At 41.9% G+C, this 18,044-nt stretch overlaps 1 protein-coding gene across 3 annotated transcripts in view; it reads right to left on the minus strand.

The window, feature by feature from the left end:
- CEP85L (centrosomal protein 85 like) overlaps positions 1 to 18,044 on the minus strand; it is a 135,119-nt gene that overhangs the window by 90,082 nt on the left and 26,993 nt on the right. The window contains exon 1 of one of the 3 annotated variants that reach the window (XM_064413010.1): positions 14,803 to 15,126. The exons of 1 other annotated variant lie outside the window; for it this stretch is intronic. In XM_064413010.1, the coding sequence (XP_064269080.1) occupies positions 14,803 to 14,851 (49 nt within the window). In that variant the 5' untranslated portion in view covers positions 14,852 to 15,126. Of the gene's footprint in view, positions 1 to 14,086; positions 14,294 to 14,802; positions 15,127 to 18,044 lie in introns of those variants that run through there. One more of the 3 variants, XM_064413013.1, reaches the window with a different exon arrangement.

The raw sequence follows: 18,044 nt of genomic DNA on the forward strand, positions 1-18,044 counted from the left end.
AAATGATTCATGAAGAAGTATCAGCTCACATATAACGTCTCTTATGCTACATGACGTTATTTTTAGATCATTTAAACACTTTCAACAGTATCCATCTGAAGTCGTAACAGCCATTTGCCTCTGCAATGACATCTGCTATTTCCAGCTGTACTTGTTTTCCAGTAAATTAAATAGTTCAGAAAACAATGCAAAAATTAAATTTGTAGGTATATATACAACCCCACCCCCACAAACATGAATATATACATGGTTCCCATGCAATAGCCAAATCACTAGACCTAGAGACCTGAAGTGGTAACAGCTGCTTGCCAAGCCAGCTGAAACTTGAGGAACACACTAAACTCCTTTTGGCATGTGCTATTGAACTGTAACATGACATCTAAAACAGTCTTTTTTGTAGATAGATTCTTGAAGACCTTAAATATGCCTGTCCATCTCATTTCCCTCAACTTAATTCCCTGTTGAGATTACTGCATCTTCTTCCCTTTAGCACATTTGCCTACCTTTTCTCCCTGTAACTCAAAATCACCCAGTTTGCCCTGCCCTTCATTCTACTTCAGCCATACCTTGTGCAATGTATTTCCTTCTCTTCCTTAAGCTCAGTTTTGACTCTCCAGAAGTCTAACTATTCCAGTAAATATCTTTCAAGTCCAAGGGTGAGGGGGAAGACCAGAGGAGCCAGACATGAACGCACATGCCCATGGCTCACCAGTCACACCCTGTAAAGGGGTCCCAGCCAAAATTCCAAGGAATTTTGAATGAATGAATGAATTCCAGGTGCCATCCTCCATATCACCCTCTCTTGTCTCATCATCTAATGTACTAAAGTGTGACAGTTTTGCATACAGCTAGTGGAAACTGGGACATTTCTTCTTCTCTTTCCATCCAGCACATTTTTCACTAATACTCTGGCTACTTTGGGAACAGTAATTTTACCACATCTCCCTCTGAACAGGGCAACTTTCCAGAAGAATTCCACTTCATCCCTCTCAAGCTGCGTCTAGCTATTCAAGCAAGAGTAAAACTGACTTATGGAATGCCAAGCTAATTAAATCAGAGACAGTTCTGATTTAGGAGACATTTAAAATACATTTATAGAACAGAAATTTAGATGGATTCACCCTTTCTTATGCTGTTTTCCACTATACAACTCTTTGGTGACATTTCAGCTTTTATGGTGTTACACAGGTGTTAAAAGAAATGGACCAGATAATTTAATATGGAGTAGTGGTAGCAATAAGACAGTATTACATGTCAAACCCTTCAGATCTCTTAGAGATATGCTCAGCATGTGAGCAAAATACACAAACACCCAAAAGCGAGGGCTACTTTTCACTCTGGTGGAATTTTGAGGAATAAAAGCTAAAAATACCACAGAATGAGAGTAACTTAAGAAAGGACTTTCAGAAGTCACATACTCTAGCCTTCAGCTAAAAGCAAGATAATTAGATCAGACTACTCAGGGCCCCATCCAGCTGAGTCTTGAACACCTCCAAAGACAGATTTCGTAGCCTCTCTGGTTCTTCCAGCATTTTGCCACCCTCCATTCCAAGAAAGTTTTCCAAACATCTCAAGAGTCTCTCATGTTCCAAACATATTGCTGCAATATACCCCAAAAGATGCAACAAGCCAGTGCAGCTAGACTCAGTTAACAAACAGGGTTAACACACTAGAGGAGGCAGACAGTCATTCCCATCGGGATCTCTGCAGCTACTGTAAGGAGAGAAAGTAACAGGCACCACAAAACACCCTGCTGTAACCTATTCTCAGTTTTACACCTACACCCAGGCAGCCTGGGGACACACCAAGCCCCAGGTGTGTCCTTCAAGAAATGCTTTCTCTTTGTCCCCTGACATTAAGCACACTCTTTTTTTTTTTTTTTCTAAAAAGGATAGCTAATGACATAATCCAGGGGTCTGCAGTTTTTAATGCTTCATGGCACATCCACACAATTGTGTTACCTTGCAGACCTGATGGAGATTCTATTTCAGAGAAGGCCATTACAAATATGCAAGTGCCTGCATGAGAAAGTGAGTACCTCAACAGTAAGTAACCCATAAAATAGGACCTTACAGACCTCATTAGTCCAAGACATTATTTTAAAATTAATACATTACTTTCTTTATTTGAAACTCACATTTTGAGACAAGTTCTGAGGAATCCCCAGTTGCTATGCAACCCATTCTATGTTCCCCATCTCCTTTTTGGACAGCTCTCAGCAAATGCAGGATCTTTTATACAGCAAACAGCCTGCACTAAAAGAACCAAGTCTGACACAGGAGTCCCCACACTGCTCAGCCAGCACACCTGCCTCACCCTGCTGCTCTGATCTCAAACCTGCCAATCAACAGCCAGCATCCATCTGCCCAAAATACCGAGTGAAGTAAGAAAAGCAAGCAAAAATTTCTAATCAATATTTGTGCTGCTGAACTGTATATTAGCATCTGTCTATGATCATTCTTTATTGGGTTAGAAAAATCTACCTTTCATAGGATTCATTAGGAGAAAAAATGTAGTGTCATCCTACCAGGCTCCAATTTCCACCAACATGACAAAATACATATAAGATCACAAAAAAATCTCAAAATAAGCCTTGTTTATACAAACGGTTGAATGTCTCCTTAAATTTGGTCAGTTAAATATACCAACATAGTCCTCTGTTTCCAGCCTAGGCATTTAAAACAGATCCCTTTACAACTAAGTATATAAAGGGCAGGAAGTAGATTATTTTTTAAAAGGGAACAGTTGTTGAAATTTCACTCCACAAAAACATGTAGCTTTTTCTGTGTGTACAGAATGCTGTCATCTATTGCTGTCAGAAAGACTCACAGTTAATTCTGCATCATTACCATGCCTAATTTCAGCGGCATGCACAGACCCCCTGTGATGTACATATACAAAATAATAACATTAGAGTCTTTACATTTGGTTCCTAAAATACCTCTAACATGCCTGAATGTAAACATTGTTATTTTAAGTGACAGCTATGATACTGTTACTTTACCTAGACACTGAATGGAAAGCAACAGCAAAAGACTTAACTGGGTTTCACAGCAGATACATCCTGAACTAAGAATACTGATTTTTCTATTCCACACTATGACTGACATGGATTGTGACCAGAAGTGAAACATCCGTGACAGCCAGGGCAAATTTATACAGTCAAAGGATTCTGAAGAAGATCTCACTACAGTACTATCAAAACTAACTATGCAAAGCTCATTCTGGTCATCATGGATGTGACCAGGCTGTACAATCATATTTCACGCCAGGATGGCATTGAAGTCTGCCTGAAGCCCTTGCAAGGAAAGAGAGTCAGCATTCAGCCCAAAGACATTGCCACAGTTAATTAGTTTACCCTCACCATCTGTACCTTTACCCAAAACACTGCTAATTATGCACAAAGATCACATGACAGTATTTTGAAAGAAGTCAACCCACCTTCAACCCAGTTCTCCCATACCCACTCATATAAACCCCTGAAATTGCTGAACTTATTCCGATTGCACCTTCTACACACTGCCTTCTCAACAAGTTCTTTAAGGTGTAATAGCCTCCCTTTCACTTTCTCTCCTGTACCATAGGGCTGCATAATCACACATCTAGAAAAAGTCTACAAACAAACCCACAAATGGTCTCTCAGTGATACAGCTGATGTATCGTAAGAAAAAACTTACTTTGGTTGGGAAATGCTTGTTTACTCATCATACCTGCAAGATCATTACTGCCACAAGATTAAAGAAAATCTCACTCTGGGGTGCGTTTCATGCACAAGCCTTCATGGATAATATTCTTTAACTGCTGGAAAGACAACACAGTAAGAAAAGGCGACGGAGGCGGGGGAACCCAAAATGCGAAAAAGCTTTTCCAAAAGTAGACACAAGAGCAGATGTCACACTTTAACACATTTACACAGGGCTTTTTAAAAAGCTGGGAGTTAGCAATAGAATGGTGAGACAGCAGTTTCCTTCAGTCTAAGGTGAAGTGAATGATAAGGTGCAGCATTCAACCTGGTACTAGGACACAATAAAAAGATCCTGGCACGTCAGTGCTCCTTCCAGACACAGGCAAAAAAATCCTTACTTTGATAAGTAACTGTTTCATAAATTCTTCCAAAAATAGTGTTTAAAAAATGGCATCCCAACTCTAACCTCACAGACACATATTTCATAGGTGCACTTCATCTCCATGGTCCTTTTGCAAAACAAACTGCAAGTTTGATTAATATAAATGTCCAAAACAAGCTCCAGGTCTACAATGCAGGCTTTTCTCTTCCAGGGTGAGCAGAATTGGGAATAGAGGTTTCTAATGCTACCAGGGAAGGTGGCCAGATGACAGTTTCAGGACCGTTTTTTTTACAAATGTTCTGGAGGTGGTGGAAACTCACAGCTCTACCAGCTGGCCATGAACTAAGATACCAGAAGGTCCCAGTCCCTCCTCTCACATGGATGCAGCTGAGAGTAGGTGGATGATGCAGTTTAATCAAAGTGCAATAAGAAGCAGGGTAAAGTGGGATGAAATGACAGCCTGAACTATTTAATTTTTACATTTCAGTTTCTCAAAAGTACTTTACAGTGTCAGATAGCTGAAGTATGATTCATCCTAAGGACTCATATCCTTTATTACTGCGCTTTCTTGACAGAGCCTGCAAGCTATTTAACTAAGTTCTCATAGCTTTCCAGTTACAAACAGATTAGAACAATTCTAAGCATGAATAAAGATAAAAAAGTACAGATATAGAGGGAAACAAGAGAAGAAAAATAGAAATGTGAGAGTTTAAACAGAAATATTGAGAGAGACCTTTTTATCAACATTTTTACTTATAGAGGCTGATAACACTGTGGTATACAAAGGCTTATGCCTGTCCTCTGTATTACTAATGTGCAAAAGAATTTACCTACTACAGAGAGAGAAAAACATAAAATGGTAGAGGAAAAAAATTAAAGTATAAGAAAGAAACCTTAAGAAGAAAATAGTCAAAATACAATCCTCAAAGTACACATACACCTGACTGACAGTATCAAAACTGCCTTTACAAAAAAAGGCTATGGTCATATTTTAATGAACATAAACTTGTGCTTCAGTTTCCTGTGAGCTAAATTTTAAGCAGATTGTCACCAAATCTCCAGCTTCTTTTGCCTCTCAAATTCCTTAAAAAAGGTTAAATAGTTTTGATTTTTTTTCCCCACAGAAGTGGCTAAAAGTACAATCTCTCATCACAGATAATTACAACTATAAAACATTTGTCTACTACACAAAACTGTATTTCAAAGTGAACCTTTACAAGGTTTGATTTTTATGACTACACAAATGTGCACAGGACTGTACAACAAGTTACAAGGTACTCCATGCAGGAAAGTATGCAATTTAAAGGAACAATGGTAACTAAAAATAATAAGTCAATTGGACGGATGAGCTTCTGAGAATCTTGCCGTGGCAGTCTAAAGACACAATCAGGCAGCTCACTCTCTATAACGCACCCCCCATCAGAGTCTACAGAAAGTAAGAGGAGAACAGCTCTGTCTTTCCATCAGAGAGTCCAGCTGGCCAGCTTATGCCTCTGGCTAAAATGGGTCTGAGCTGGGAATGCTGTTTGACATCAGAGCTAACTGGACCTACTGGTCAGCTGCTATGCAAAGGCTGCTCACGCTGCCCAGACACACTCATCCTGCTTCCCCAGCATAAGCCCTGCCACTCCAGAGCCTACAGCAAGTGGGTCAGGAACAAACTGTCCTCGCTCATGGAAAAGGTTATCTGCTAATTTGACTTTATAAGCTTGCTCAGCCAGAAGTCAGACAAGAAGCAATGCCAGGAAGGGAGTAGGAACATACAGGTCTGATGTCCAGCAACAACCAGGCTTATCCGACTGCCAAACTGGACATTGAGGCAGATTCTAAACTGGACCTAGATACGCATAAATCTCTTTATGCCTTCACTGAGGAGGACAAAATCTGTTCAGCCAGCAGAAAGCTGTGTTCAACTGTTGACTAAAAAGATGGCAAAATCCTTAAACTGACACAGGTACGTAATATTGAGCTTTGCCTTCCCTGACTTCTACTCTAGAAAGTATGAAACCAAACACAAATTCATAACACACTTTATAATTCATACACGACAGCATTTAGCTGTAGTCATTCAGCATCAAACCAGGGATTAAATTCCAGCCTTGACAGGAAAGAAAGAGGTTTGCTCTCATTTCATCACTGACAGGAGCAAGACCAAAAACTCAATCCAATTGTTGATAGCACTCCTGTGAGTTTTCTGCTTCCAGCTAGAACATTTGCATAAAACAGAACTTCAAAATACAAACTGCAGATGTTTCTTATTTCATGTTTGGCACACAGACTACAACTATTACCTCATGCCTGCTATGCTGGCTTGCCTCTTTGTTTTTGGACTCAATGCACTATTCACCCCATGGAAACACAAAATGATATTTCTAGTTTCCATCCACTTTCATATAGCAACTACAGAGCAGAAGGCTACCTTTCAAACTCGGGAAGTTTATCAATTGCAGTATGAAGAGGGGAACACCTAGGAAAATAAACACATTAAGTTATACTTAAAGTTAATATAAACTTTAAACTGCAAGCCCTCAGGATATGCAGTCAGCTCCTAGGGTCTGTTAAAAAAGCTGTGCACTTGTAGTTGATCAGCTCAATGCTCCTATCAAAAAAATAGAATGATCATACGTTATCATCTGTTTCACCCCTTCTTACAGCTTAGCTTTATTGGTATTCAAAACCAGGTAAGTTATTCTCCAAGCTGTTTGTCATGCTAACATTTTTCTTACAAAATTACCTTTGTCCTCTCTCTCTCTGTTTAAAGGCTTCATTCAATCTCCTCTGTGCGTGGGGAAAAGTGAAGTAATCCTAACTGCTAAAATGAGTCAAAAAATACTAAATGGTTTTAAGTAGCCCCCACACTTTGCAAAGTGGAACAAATAAGAGTCTAACAGTCTTACTTTAGAAAAGAAAAGTGCATAATTTCTCTCCTCTTTGTAGTCAAATATCAGTTCTAAATATATCCTTGACACTAAAATAAATGGAGAAGACAGAGACTCTCCCAAAATAAAATTTCACTGAAATATTTTGCTCAAGTATGAAAAATGAAGGAAAAAATCTTAGCACTGTTAGAAGAGGTCTAATGTGCATTATAAACGCAACAGGACGTACTTTAATGTGCAACTATTAGAAAACTGAGCCTTCAGGCTATAGGTTTAGTGCACGCTAACAGAAGTATGCACAGAATAACAGAACTATGTAAGAGAGTTCCCACATTGTTACATGTCAGTGAAAAGGATGAAATTCTCTCTTCATGTAAGACATGAGGAGATTTTCCTTACAAACTTCCAGTGCCCATGTCACACAGCACAACTTTTCCCCACAATTAGCTTTACAGCTTCCTCTCACACCTATTCAATGTAAAGAAGGACAATACCCTGGACACTGAGAAGTAGCCAGAAAAAAATAATCCTTCACACAATACGCCAAAAACTCTATTCAGGATACTTTCAGTCAAAATCAGCACTTGTGTTTCTGTTTTCACAACTACAACCATTTTCTACGTAAAGCTTTACATTACAGTAATTCTACCAACCACACAAAAGCCTTTGCTCAATCCATTTGGTAATTTCAGGTGATGAGGAGAACAGAAAGGATTTAAGACTGTAACTATTAGCTTTGGTTTTGCTAAGTAGCAAAAGTGATAAAGTTTTGAGCAATGGTATTTCCAATGTATTTTTGCGCTTTTAGTTAGGTCAATACACTTCATACTTTGTTTTCCGATTACCCACAGAACCACCAGGTCTTTGATCAGTGTTAGCCACTGAACTTTTATACAAAGCACTAATTCTCAACTATAAGAATGCCTCCAGAGGCACTGAGAATTGCCAAAAGGTCTAAATGCTGAAGGTAGACACTCGGGAGAGAAGACACCATCTTACAATAAAGACAGGCTTGAAAAAAAAAGAAAGGTTAATTTGTTTTGAAACATTCAAAAAAGGTTGCAGCTTTCCACACCATCTGGAAACTATGCTAGGAAAGGAGTAAAACAAACATTAAAAACATAAGGATACCTTATAAGGAATCTCAGATCTGACTCCAGGATCATTCAAGAATGTTTCTCATCTGAATACCACACCACTGGTCTCTAACGTATCAGAAAGCTGAAAGCATCTTTTTTTTTAAATGCATTTGCTTCAGGTATTTTAAGAAATGAAGAGGCAGTTAAGACCTCTGTTTAACACTACTTGCACTGCCCTTCCTCAGAAAAACTGAGAGTCTCCTACCACCTCTTCATTATGCATTATTCTGGACTTGCTTAAACCTGTGAGTCCACTAATTGGTGGAAGTTACACTGTCCAATGGAATTAATGTCACTTTTTCCTGATCCTCACTTAACCTTCCTTGACCTTCCTGGTAAGTCTGGGGATTAACTGTATACTTCCTGATGTCATCTGCAGCAGCAAACACAAGACTGTGCTGGGAGATTTTTCCAATGTCCACCAGCTGATTGAAGAGCTAGTCTATTTGACTCTAAATATCCCACACCTGCCAGACAACAGTATAGATGTTTCCTGCAGATTCCTGTCAATTGTAATCCCTCATTCAGCATTTACCTTCAGTATTTTCCTGGTCCAGCTTCCCCAATTAGTTGTGCAAGTGCTAGAGTAGGTACATGGGACGCATACGCGTGGAGGTACACAGGAAGCTGGGAGCAACTACTCACTAGATTATTTTAGCTACAAAATTAAATCACACCCTGAAATCCACCTGAATACACCCCTTCAGGCAAAAAGAGGAGTTTACCTGCCATGTTTTCCTGTATTTCATAGACTATTACACCTTTAAGAAAAACTAATAAAAAATTCTCAAAACTCAGCCTCTTTTCTTTGTGTTACTGGCTCCTTTTACAGATGGGTCTTTCGAATCTCAAAAAACAGCAGAGATCCCTGGGGAATGAGGAACAGAAAGATGCAGTGTCACTTACAGCACGGCTGGCTGCAGAGAAATAGGTCACTTGAGCGTGGCTGTGCAATCAATAGGATGTTCGCACTCAGGCAACCGAGCCAGATGCTGTGGAGCACAGTGCCCAGGGAAAGCTAGCATCCTCAGGGGCAATTCCACAGGGCTCAGCACTTTCTGTGAATATGAGGCATGATGTGTCAGGACTAACACACTTGTTAGCATATTTACATGAGTTATTCCCTGCTGCAAGTTCTCCTCCTCTTCTCCAGCCATCCACCTCTAGGCCTCTGCAGCTGCCACATTTAGTGCCTCCTCAACCTGCCCAAGACAGCAAGAAACATCATGTAGGAGCCTAAGGCAGGAGCCAAAACTTACTATACTTCAGTACACCTTCCCTCAGTGCTGGCAGGAATAAACTTCAGGACACTATATTTAGATTATTCCAGAAAAGAAATATCAAAATATAACGGTTTCCTCCTGAAGGAGTTTTATGGAGGGCAGCTGCCCAGCTGCTGGCGGGGGCTGCAGGGAGGCCTGTGTGAGGAGTGTCTGGGGCTGCCAGGCAATGGACGCAGCCGGTTCCAGACAGCTCCAAGGCAGCCACAGCAGGGTTCAGCTGAGCCCTGCTGCCATGATGGCAGTGCCTCGGGGAAAGCATTTGTTCAGAAAGAGCAAAACACTCCCCCTCCATGAGCAATGAGTGAGGGAGAACAAGAGTGTGAGAAACAGCCCTGTGAACGCAGAGGCAAGAGCAGGAGCAGAGGAGGAGTAGCAGGAGCTCTGATCAGAGCTGCCCTGTAAGGCCCTAGAGACCAGGATGGAGCAGGACATTAGCACAAGGATGGAGTGAAGAGAAGTCGATATGGACTGACAGCACGGCCAAGTCTGCTCTGCCTGTGACAGCAGCTGGCAAGCAATCTCTCTTCTTCATCTCAACACGAGCTTTTTCATCCTAGTTTCTCTCCTCTCACTGAGGACTGGGAGCAGCAAGCCTCTGAGTAGTGAGCCAAGGCTAACCCATGGCAAAAGCCTGTACGAAAGCCACTTTTTGAATCAGTGAATATGCCTGAATGTGTTTTAAGGCTAATCACAACCACAATGAGACTGTTTCATTGTCAGTGTACAAAATTCTAAGACACATTTGGCCACCCAAGAGATTACTGACATCTACAAGCAAGTCAGCACTTTTTCAGCCAAAGAACCACCAGCACAGGAAATGACAAATAGTTTAATTCTCTAACTTCTAAACCACAGGCAAGTTGTACGTTAAAAATAAGCATCCAAAGAGTACAGAAGACAAAGCAGTTGATATTGAGCAAGAATAGTACTATCTCTCTTCTCCTTAACTAACTTGTCTACAACAAAAAAGCTTTGCTTTCAACAACGGTAGATGATCACCTCTGGCACCTCTGGCTACAACCTCAAGTCATGCAATTTAGAAGGCTTTCAGCTATTCTTACCACCATGCAACATATTTTGAAATACATGGGTTCTTTAACAGGTATTAAGTGCCTGGTTAAAATCTTAGCATAAATAATTTTGCACTGTGAGAATCAATATTTGATTGACATAAATTTTAGACATTATTTGGAGAATCTACAGGTGCTATTTTCCTACTAGCACTTCCTTCACCACCTCCCACTAGGGCAGACAGAAAGGCTCAGGCTGCTTTTTACTACATATTTATTCTGTAAAACTCCTTAAAACAAATGCATTCTTCTCAAAATTATGAAAGTAATAACTACTTCCTTTAATTAAAATTTTAAAAGCAAAGAATTACTGCAACCATAAGTCTATATTCAGTCAGTTAAAGTGTAACATACAGGAGATCAGAATAACTGCTAACCTCCAAATCCAACACTATAATAAACCCTTACATCCATCATTCTTCTTTTGCAAGCAGTTAAGATTTAAGTGTTCTGCACATATTAAAAGAGTGGATGCTATACCCATAAAAGTGAGTTGCCTGGAGGGACAAAAAAATAAAAGCGTTGTTTTTGAAAGGAACTAAGTAGCTCCTGTTCACCATCACTCAAACACAGAATGTCATTTGACCCCATAGCAATCTGTGAGACAGCAGAGGCCATTCTAGCAGCCACTATTGCAGCTGGAACATTACATTTTTAAGTGTGGGTGAACAATCTCTATAATACACCACATACAAACATTTGTACACTTATAACTGGTAACCAATTTGAAATCCACACTTGGACTAACTCACCATTTATTGCCTTGCCTAGCCTGTAAAGATAAACCTGCCTTTTCAAGATACATCCAAAGCTGTACCATCCCTGGCTGCACATCTCCAATAGCAGAGCAAGAAAACTTGTTACAGAAACAAAACCACCGGACTGCTGTCTCCTCCTCCATCTCAAAGGATGAAAACGAGTGTCATCAGCCCTATCCTCCCCACCCTGGCTGAGTTAGGAAGCTGCCTTTGAAGCCCACCTGTACCCCAAGAAGGCAGTGCCACACAGGCTTTCCAGTGTGTTGGGACCTTAATGCTGCTGCCACTTTGCTTGTGACATCATTAAATAATTTTTCATGCTGCCAGTGAGGCTCAAATACAAGGAAAGCAAGGGCTCAAGTACAAGGGCAAATCACACTGCCAGGGCTCCAGGAGCAGAGGGCTGCAGGCTACTATTTTTAGGGAGTGTCAATAAAATCCTTTTGATGTCCAACATTACCAACAGGCAATAATGGACAGTGGAAAGAAGCTTGACTAGAGGTAGCACAGATTACTAAAGTAATAAATATGTGTTACTTCATTTCAAAGAGTGCTTCTTTCACTTTCCACAGGCATCTGTTGGACACACATGGCCCAACCACATCTATGATGAGCACTTTCACAGTCTTAAAAGAGTTATTAACCAAATGTGCATTTCAAAGGCTGGTCTAGATAAATAAACAAATGGATTAAAATGCTGCATGCCCTTCACTGCAGTTAAATTTCTACAGCACGTGAGTAACTGCTGTCTTCACAGAGGTACAGACTATGCTGCAAGGGTTTCATAAACAGTCACATGTACAAGAAAACTGAAAGACTTGAGTCAGTCATACACATTTCAAATTTAATTTTTCAGCAATTTAATTTTTTAGGACAGGCACTGAGACTGTAAGGAGCTGAAATTATTTTGCATGAGCAGCAAACTGTGTCATTAAATTCACTGATTATACAAGAAGCACCTATCTAAAAAAAAAAATCTCAGCGGGATACAAACAAGACAGCAATTTTTTTTTTCAGAGAAGGCACTCCTATTGAACCAAAAAGCAAGTACCATGTGGAAATTAGAAGAAAGAGAAAAACTCAAGGTCACAAATTAAATATGCTCCAAAAGTGTCCTTGCCTGTTACATTTTAAGATAACCAGAATTAATTTGCATATATTACTAAAAAACTGGTAATTCCCCTGTGTAAATAGTATAACTCAGTAAGCATTTAGCTTTGTAAGCTAGATTTATATGAATTATATGATTTTCAACTGTATGATTTTCAGTGATTTTCAAAAGTAAGACTTTTAAATACCTATATCCATAGATAACTGAGTCAAACTAGCAAAATAGAAGACTTTTCAGTATAGAAATATGTTTACCAAGAATTATCAAGTCATTAGCTGTTATACTCCCACACCAGTTAAGAATCTACATCAAGTAATTGCCATTGAAGCATTAAACATATCTTGGCAGAAGAAAGGTTCCTTCAGCTTAAGAAATAAGTGCCTAAATTCCTGCTTCCTAGTAGGACACTGCTGTTCTGCTACAAAATACTTTTCCCATGAACAGCTTCCTTACAAAGAAATGAAAACACCTAACATGGCAGTAACAATAGCATAGGAGCTTAGTAGCTGTCATTCCTTCAATAAAAGTACCTGCATGGAGCTAATTAACTTCCACATCTTCAGACAGATTATAAACCACACAAAACAACTTCTCAACCGTTTCCCAGTAGGAGTGATGAAGGAGGGCACTCCTCAGATAGAAATTATAATGCAGACATCATCCCTCAAGGTTAAACCTACCTACTTGCCTTCTAATTAACCACCCCTTTCTGTTAGTTTAACTTATCTCAAATTAGATCATTTTTCTACCAGTTTTGCTACTTTACACCTCTACTGCTTTGAGAGACACATACATTTAAAACACTCAGGGTTAATACAAGTTCAAAAGAAAAGAAGGGATGGGGGAGGAACTAGAAGCAATACACATAATTTGTTCTCCAGTCTTACAAACAATTCTGACAAACAAGCAAAGCAAAGCATTAATCCAGTAATTCACTGGAATTGCTGATAAATTCAACGCAATATTAAAACACTTTATTTGACCCCAAACAAAGGGGAAAACAATGTATCAAATGTCACAATCTAAAGTTTTCTGAAACAAGTGAAAAATGAACACCAACAACCTTTGTAATGGTTAGTGTCAGAGTATACAGTGATGATATAACCTTTTAATATTCCTGTCCCAAAGACAAATAATCAAGAACTGGAACACCCTAAATTCCTGCAGTTTCCATCAAATTAACTGAAATCTCCACACCTATTGTTCAGAATACCCACTATCTTTGCAAGCTGTAGTACAAAGATAATGTAACTCCATTCTTCTGCAGGAAGCACTAAATAATTTTTTTAAATGCTTCAGCAAGGCAAACGTATTACACATAGAAATTCATAACTTAATCACAGTACAGAAAAAAAGAACAATGCCTTCTTTCACCTTATAGGGATGAACATTAGCCTACTTGTAGAGATTCAGGCAGCTGCTGAGAATGTCTTAGTAGCGCTTGTATTTGCAAAAAAACCCCTGTCAGTCGTAAGCAAAACAATCTCGCCATTTACATACATCAGCTAACTGCATACATGTTATACAGTCATCTTTTGCGATCCCAACATTAAAACATAAACCTAAATTTCTAGAGGAGAGAAATTACTCCAACAGCACTACTCCGCACTTGCAATGGCAGAGCCAAACCACAGACCTCCACTTGTGATCAATTGCTTCAATAAATCAAAACATGACAAAATATTTGCAGAAGCCCTGCCAGAGCAAGACAGGTGATACAGATGGGAGTATTTTCAAATCCTAGAAAAGGCATCCTAAAGAGCCGGTACCTTGCCTTACCTGCCCAAAAGCAATGCTCACACGGCTCTGCAGCCAATTCACCGCTTTTGCTCTGCCAGTTTGACAGCCGTGACGGGGGAAGTCAGCCCATCGCCTGCACAGAGGTGTTTCCCCTGGAACAACCTAACTCCAAGCATTACCATTTCAACGCATCCCTGCCAGCCTGCAGGAACTAGATTCTAATTAATCCAGATTCAGAAAAGTGGTGGAGCAAAAAAGGGAAAGGAAAAAAAAAAAAAGCCACCAAAAAAACAGGACTCGACCCGTTTGTTCCGGTCTAAATTTACAACGAAATTTACAAGAGAAGCACGCTTCCACACTCTGCTTAAGGGTATACTGACATAAACCGGGGATGGAAGAGAAAGCTCAAAACATGGAAACCGATTATGTAGGTTAAGCTCAGCTTTTGTCATCCGCTTCAAGGTCCAGCTAAGGAAACGCTGAGCCCCCGGCTGGGGCCGATCCGGCGCCAGCGGCACCGGGCCGGCCCCCGCGCCCCCTCGGGGCGCCACGTCCCGCTCCGGCCGCGGGCCGCGGGGCAGGGGCCGCGGGGCAGGGGCCGCGGGGCAGGGGCCGCGCCGCCCCCCGCGCGGGGCGGACAGAGCCGCTTCCTCCGGCAGTCCCGCCGGGAGCCGGGCCGGGGGAGGGGACGGGAAGCGGCGCGGGCCCCTGTGCCTCCCCCCCGCCCTAGCCCCTTTCCTCCTTAGCGCTCTTACCCGCCTTGTAGCCGCGCAAGCCGGGCTGGGGGTGCAGCCCGCCCCACATGGTGCCGCGCCGGGCCGGGCCGGGGGACCGCCGCTCTCCGGCGGGCGGGCTGGCGGCCCGGATGGGCGGCGGAGGCGGCCGCTCCCGCTGCCGCTGCCCGGGGAGCTCAGCGGGGCGCTGCCGCCGCGGCGGGGGCTGCTGCCCGCCCCAGGGGCGCCGCGGCCATGCTGCCGGCGCTGCCGAGCGCGGTGGGACCCGGCCACCCCCTCGCCGGAGACAAAACTTGCTCTATTGCGCTGCCGCCGCCGCCTGCTGCCTCTCCGGCGCTGGCAGCGGGGCGGGGACAGGGGCGGGAGCGCCGCAGATGCGGCGGCGGCTGCTGCTCGGGGAAGAAGCGCTTACATAACCCGGCCCACGGGGCGAGCTGCGGCGGGGGGCGAGTCTGTCGGGGCTGGCCCGGCACAACCCAACCCAACCCGGCCCGGGCCGGCATCAATCCAATCCAACCCAACCCAACCCGGCCCGGGCCGGCCCACCGAGGTGGCTTCGGGCTGGCGTTTGGACATGTATTCGCCGCCCGTTCACCCTGGGCTCTGGGAAGGGGCCGGTGTGCAGCGGCGTGTGCTCGTCCCCAGGGAAAACACTGAGCTGACAGCACTTAGCGTGATGTGAAGGTAATCGGAAAAGGAAAGTGAAATGCCTGACTCGAGAGTTGCGGCATTGGAAATGCCCAAGGCCAGTATGCGCAGACCTTAGTAAGTAGAGGTCATAATAAAATCACTGTTTTCTTCTACTTATGTTTGTTTTAGTAAGAAGACAATGTGGAAATGAAGAAGAATCGTGACATCCGTTTGAGCGATCAGTTCCACCAAAAGATCCACAGTAACATAAAAAAGTTTAAGCCACAGGACTGGGAACAAAATGCGCTTGTCAGCAGTAACTAAAACCCAGTAAGAGGCACATCCCCTCTCCACGCTGCTTTGAGTCTGCTCCAAATACTTCAAAAGATAATTCTGCAATAGCTGCTTTTCTATTGCTATTGCTTGCAACTGCAGCCCAGTGGTCCCCATGTAAACTGCTTTCTGAACAAGACCCTGACTCAACCAGCAATCCATTTCATCAGACAAAGGGAAGGGGAAAGCACTTGGTCAGCTTCTAACTTCAGCATAGCCATACCAAGATTACAAACTGAACATCCACCAAAAGAAGAAAAGTGATGCTTCAGACAGCATTGTAGATTATGATAGACATGATAGTTTAGGGAGGTGAGGTGAAACAGGATACGTTCTGTGTTTGTGTGGAGACATTCACAATCAATAAATAACATTTTATTCAAACATTTCATGCTGACCCAATGTATTTTTAATTAGTAGCTGATAATCACAGAACAGCTTTTATCTCTTCGGAAAGTTATATGTTTTGTTTCAGCACAAGACATCTTTTATTTATGCCTGGCTTGGTATTCATAACGTACTCAGTAAAACAGGCCTCAGAAGTACTGGCATGAGCATGTAGAAATGCTGAATGTTGTTATTTCATCCTCTTTCTTATCTGTATAAAGCCCTTGCACACTCACCGAAGACCTGACAAGACGTGCATTCCTCATCAGCTTGTTTTAACTTTAGAGTGTCAGCGGGTGTTCCGTAGGCAGAGTTGTAGAAACACAGGCTTTAAATGTTACCAAATACTGAATAAAAAACCCAAATAGTAAAACTGCAGGAGATCTGTCAAAACCTTCAGGCTGTTGCTAGAAGTACTTGAATGGTAAAAGGTCAGAAGCATTTTCAAGAAGCCACAAACACTGGTTTACAGCAGAACACCAAAGCAGAAACTAAATTTTCATTGACACCACCTCAGTGAAAGTGTCCAGCCTTCAACCCTGAAGCTAACGTTAATATTGAAGAATATTTGCAAGAGAGATGCATGGTAGGTAAACATGAATAACAGAAGACAAAATAAAAGCTAGAGTATATTGCAAAACTTTGAAGACAAAGAAACACATAAACAGCTTAGTTCAAGGCCTCTTTAAAGGACTTGATCATGTGTAAACATTTGTAGCATACTATTTTGTTGGATTAGCTTGAGTATTTACCATATTTACAGGAGGATACGATGAGATGTAAGGAAACTGAATTTTAAGATTGGGAAGGTATCTAGCTGCAGGCAAGAAGAAAATCTGCCTCATGACTGCTAAGCTGTGGAGTTTGTGGTGCTGTCCTGAAATGCAGCTGCAAGAATCCAGAGGCATATCATGACTGCAAGAAAGCTGCATGCCTGGAAAAGGTGTGGTAACTGTTCTTCTATCTTCTAATAAATGTCACTGCAGTGGTTTTATGTAATTTCTATTGCCGTTCATGGAAGCTTTACAGTTTCTTATGTATCTCCTGTCTAGCCATGAACAATACTACAGATGAAAAAAAAAGATAAAATGGCCAAGATGAGGGTGGCAGAACACAGCCAGATAGCCTGGCTGAATCCCCTCCAGCCATAGGGCTGTGTCTTCCAAGGTGTCTCCACTGGGACATCACTGCTTTGACAGTGCTACTGCTCAGAGCAGAAAGAAAAAGCCAACTGTGCTTAAGTATAAGCAATCAGATAAAGAAAACCTGAGACACTTTCATTGTTATGATTGGATTTTAAGTTATTTTTATAGAAACTGAGTGTAATTTGTAAAGCTTTTTCACTTCAATTGACTACAGTGTATCTGTCTGGAAACCAGGCCAAACTGAAGCCAGTAATTTTACTCTATAAATAAATTTTAGCTTGTTAATGCTTTATTCTTTATCCAGCAATGTTTTACAGCTGCAGTCTGCTTCTGTATACAGTTCTAGACCCAGAGCAGTATTTATTTTAGATTTTCAAAAATCTCTTGGAAAATTATGATGACTGATCGTGTCTGTTGTCCTGCCTGTGAGGCCCAGCCATGCAGAGGGTGGGATGTAGTGGCTCTGGTCCTCTTGCCATGCCTTTGTCCCTCTGTCCCAAGGGAGCGTACCTACACTAAAGTGACTTGCAAGAGGGTAGAAACATGCAGTCATTAAGGTTGGGAAGACCTCTAAGATCATCCAGTTCAACTGCTAAGCTTGTCACCTCTTACATCTCTTGGCTTGATACGAATTAGGAGTGTGACAATCTGTGTTTCAGTGCTGCCTCAGTCAAGAGGGGTATCGAGGTCCTGATACTCATGGAAAGCAGCAGCACAGTATGAGGGAAAACTCGTGTAACCTTACACCTAAATAAAACTGTAAGTGGA

The sequence above is a fragment of the Passer domesticus genome, chromosome 3, assembly GCF_036417665.1.
Source record: "Passer domesticus isolate bPasDom1 chromosome 3, bPasDom1.hap1, whole genome shotgun sequence".
Classification (NCBI taxonomy): Eukaryota; Metazoa; Chordata; class Aves; order Passeriformes; family Passeridae; genus Passer; species Passer domesticus.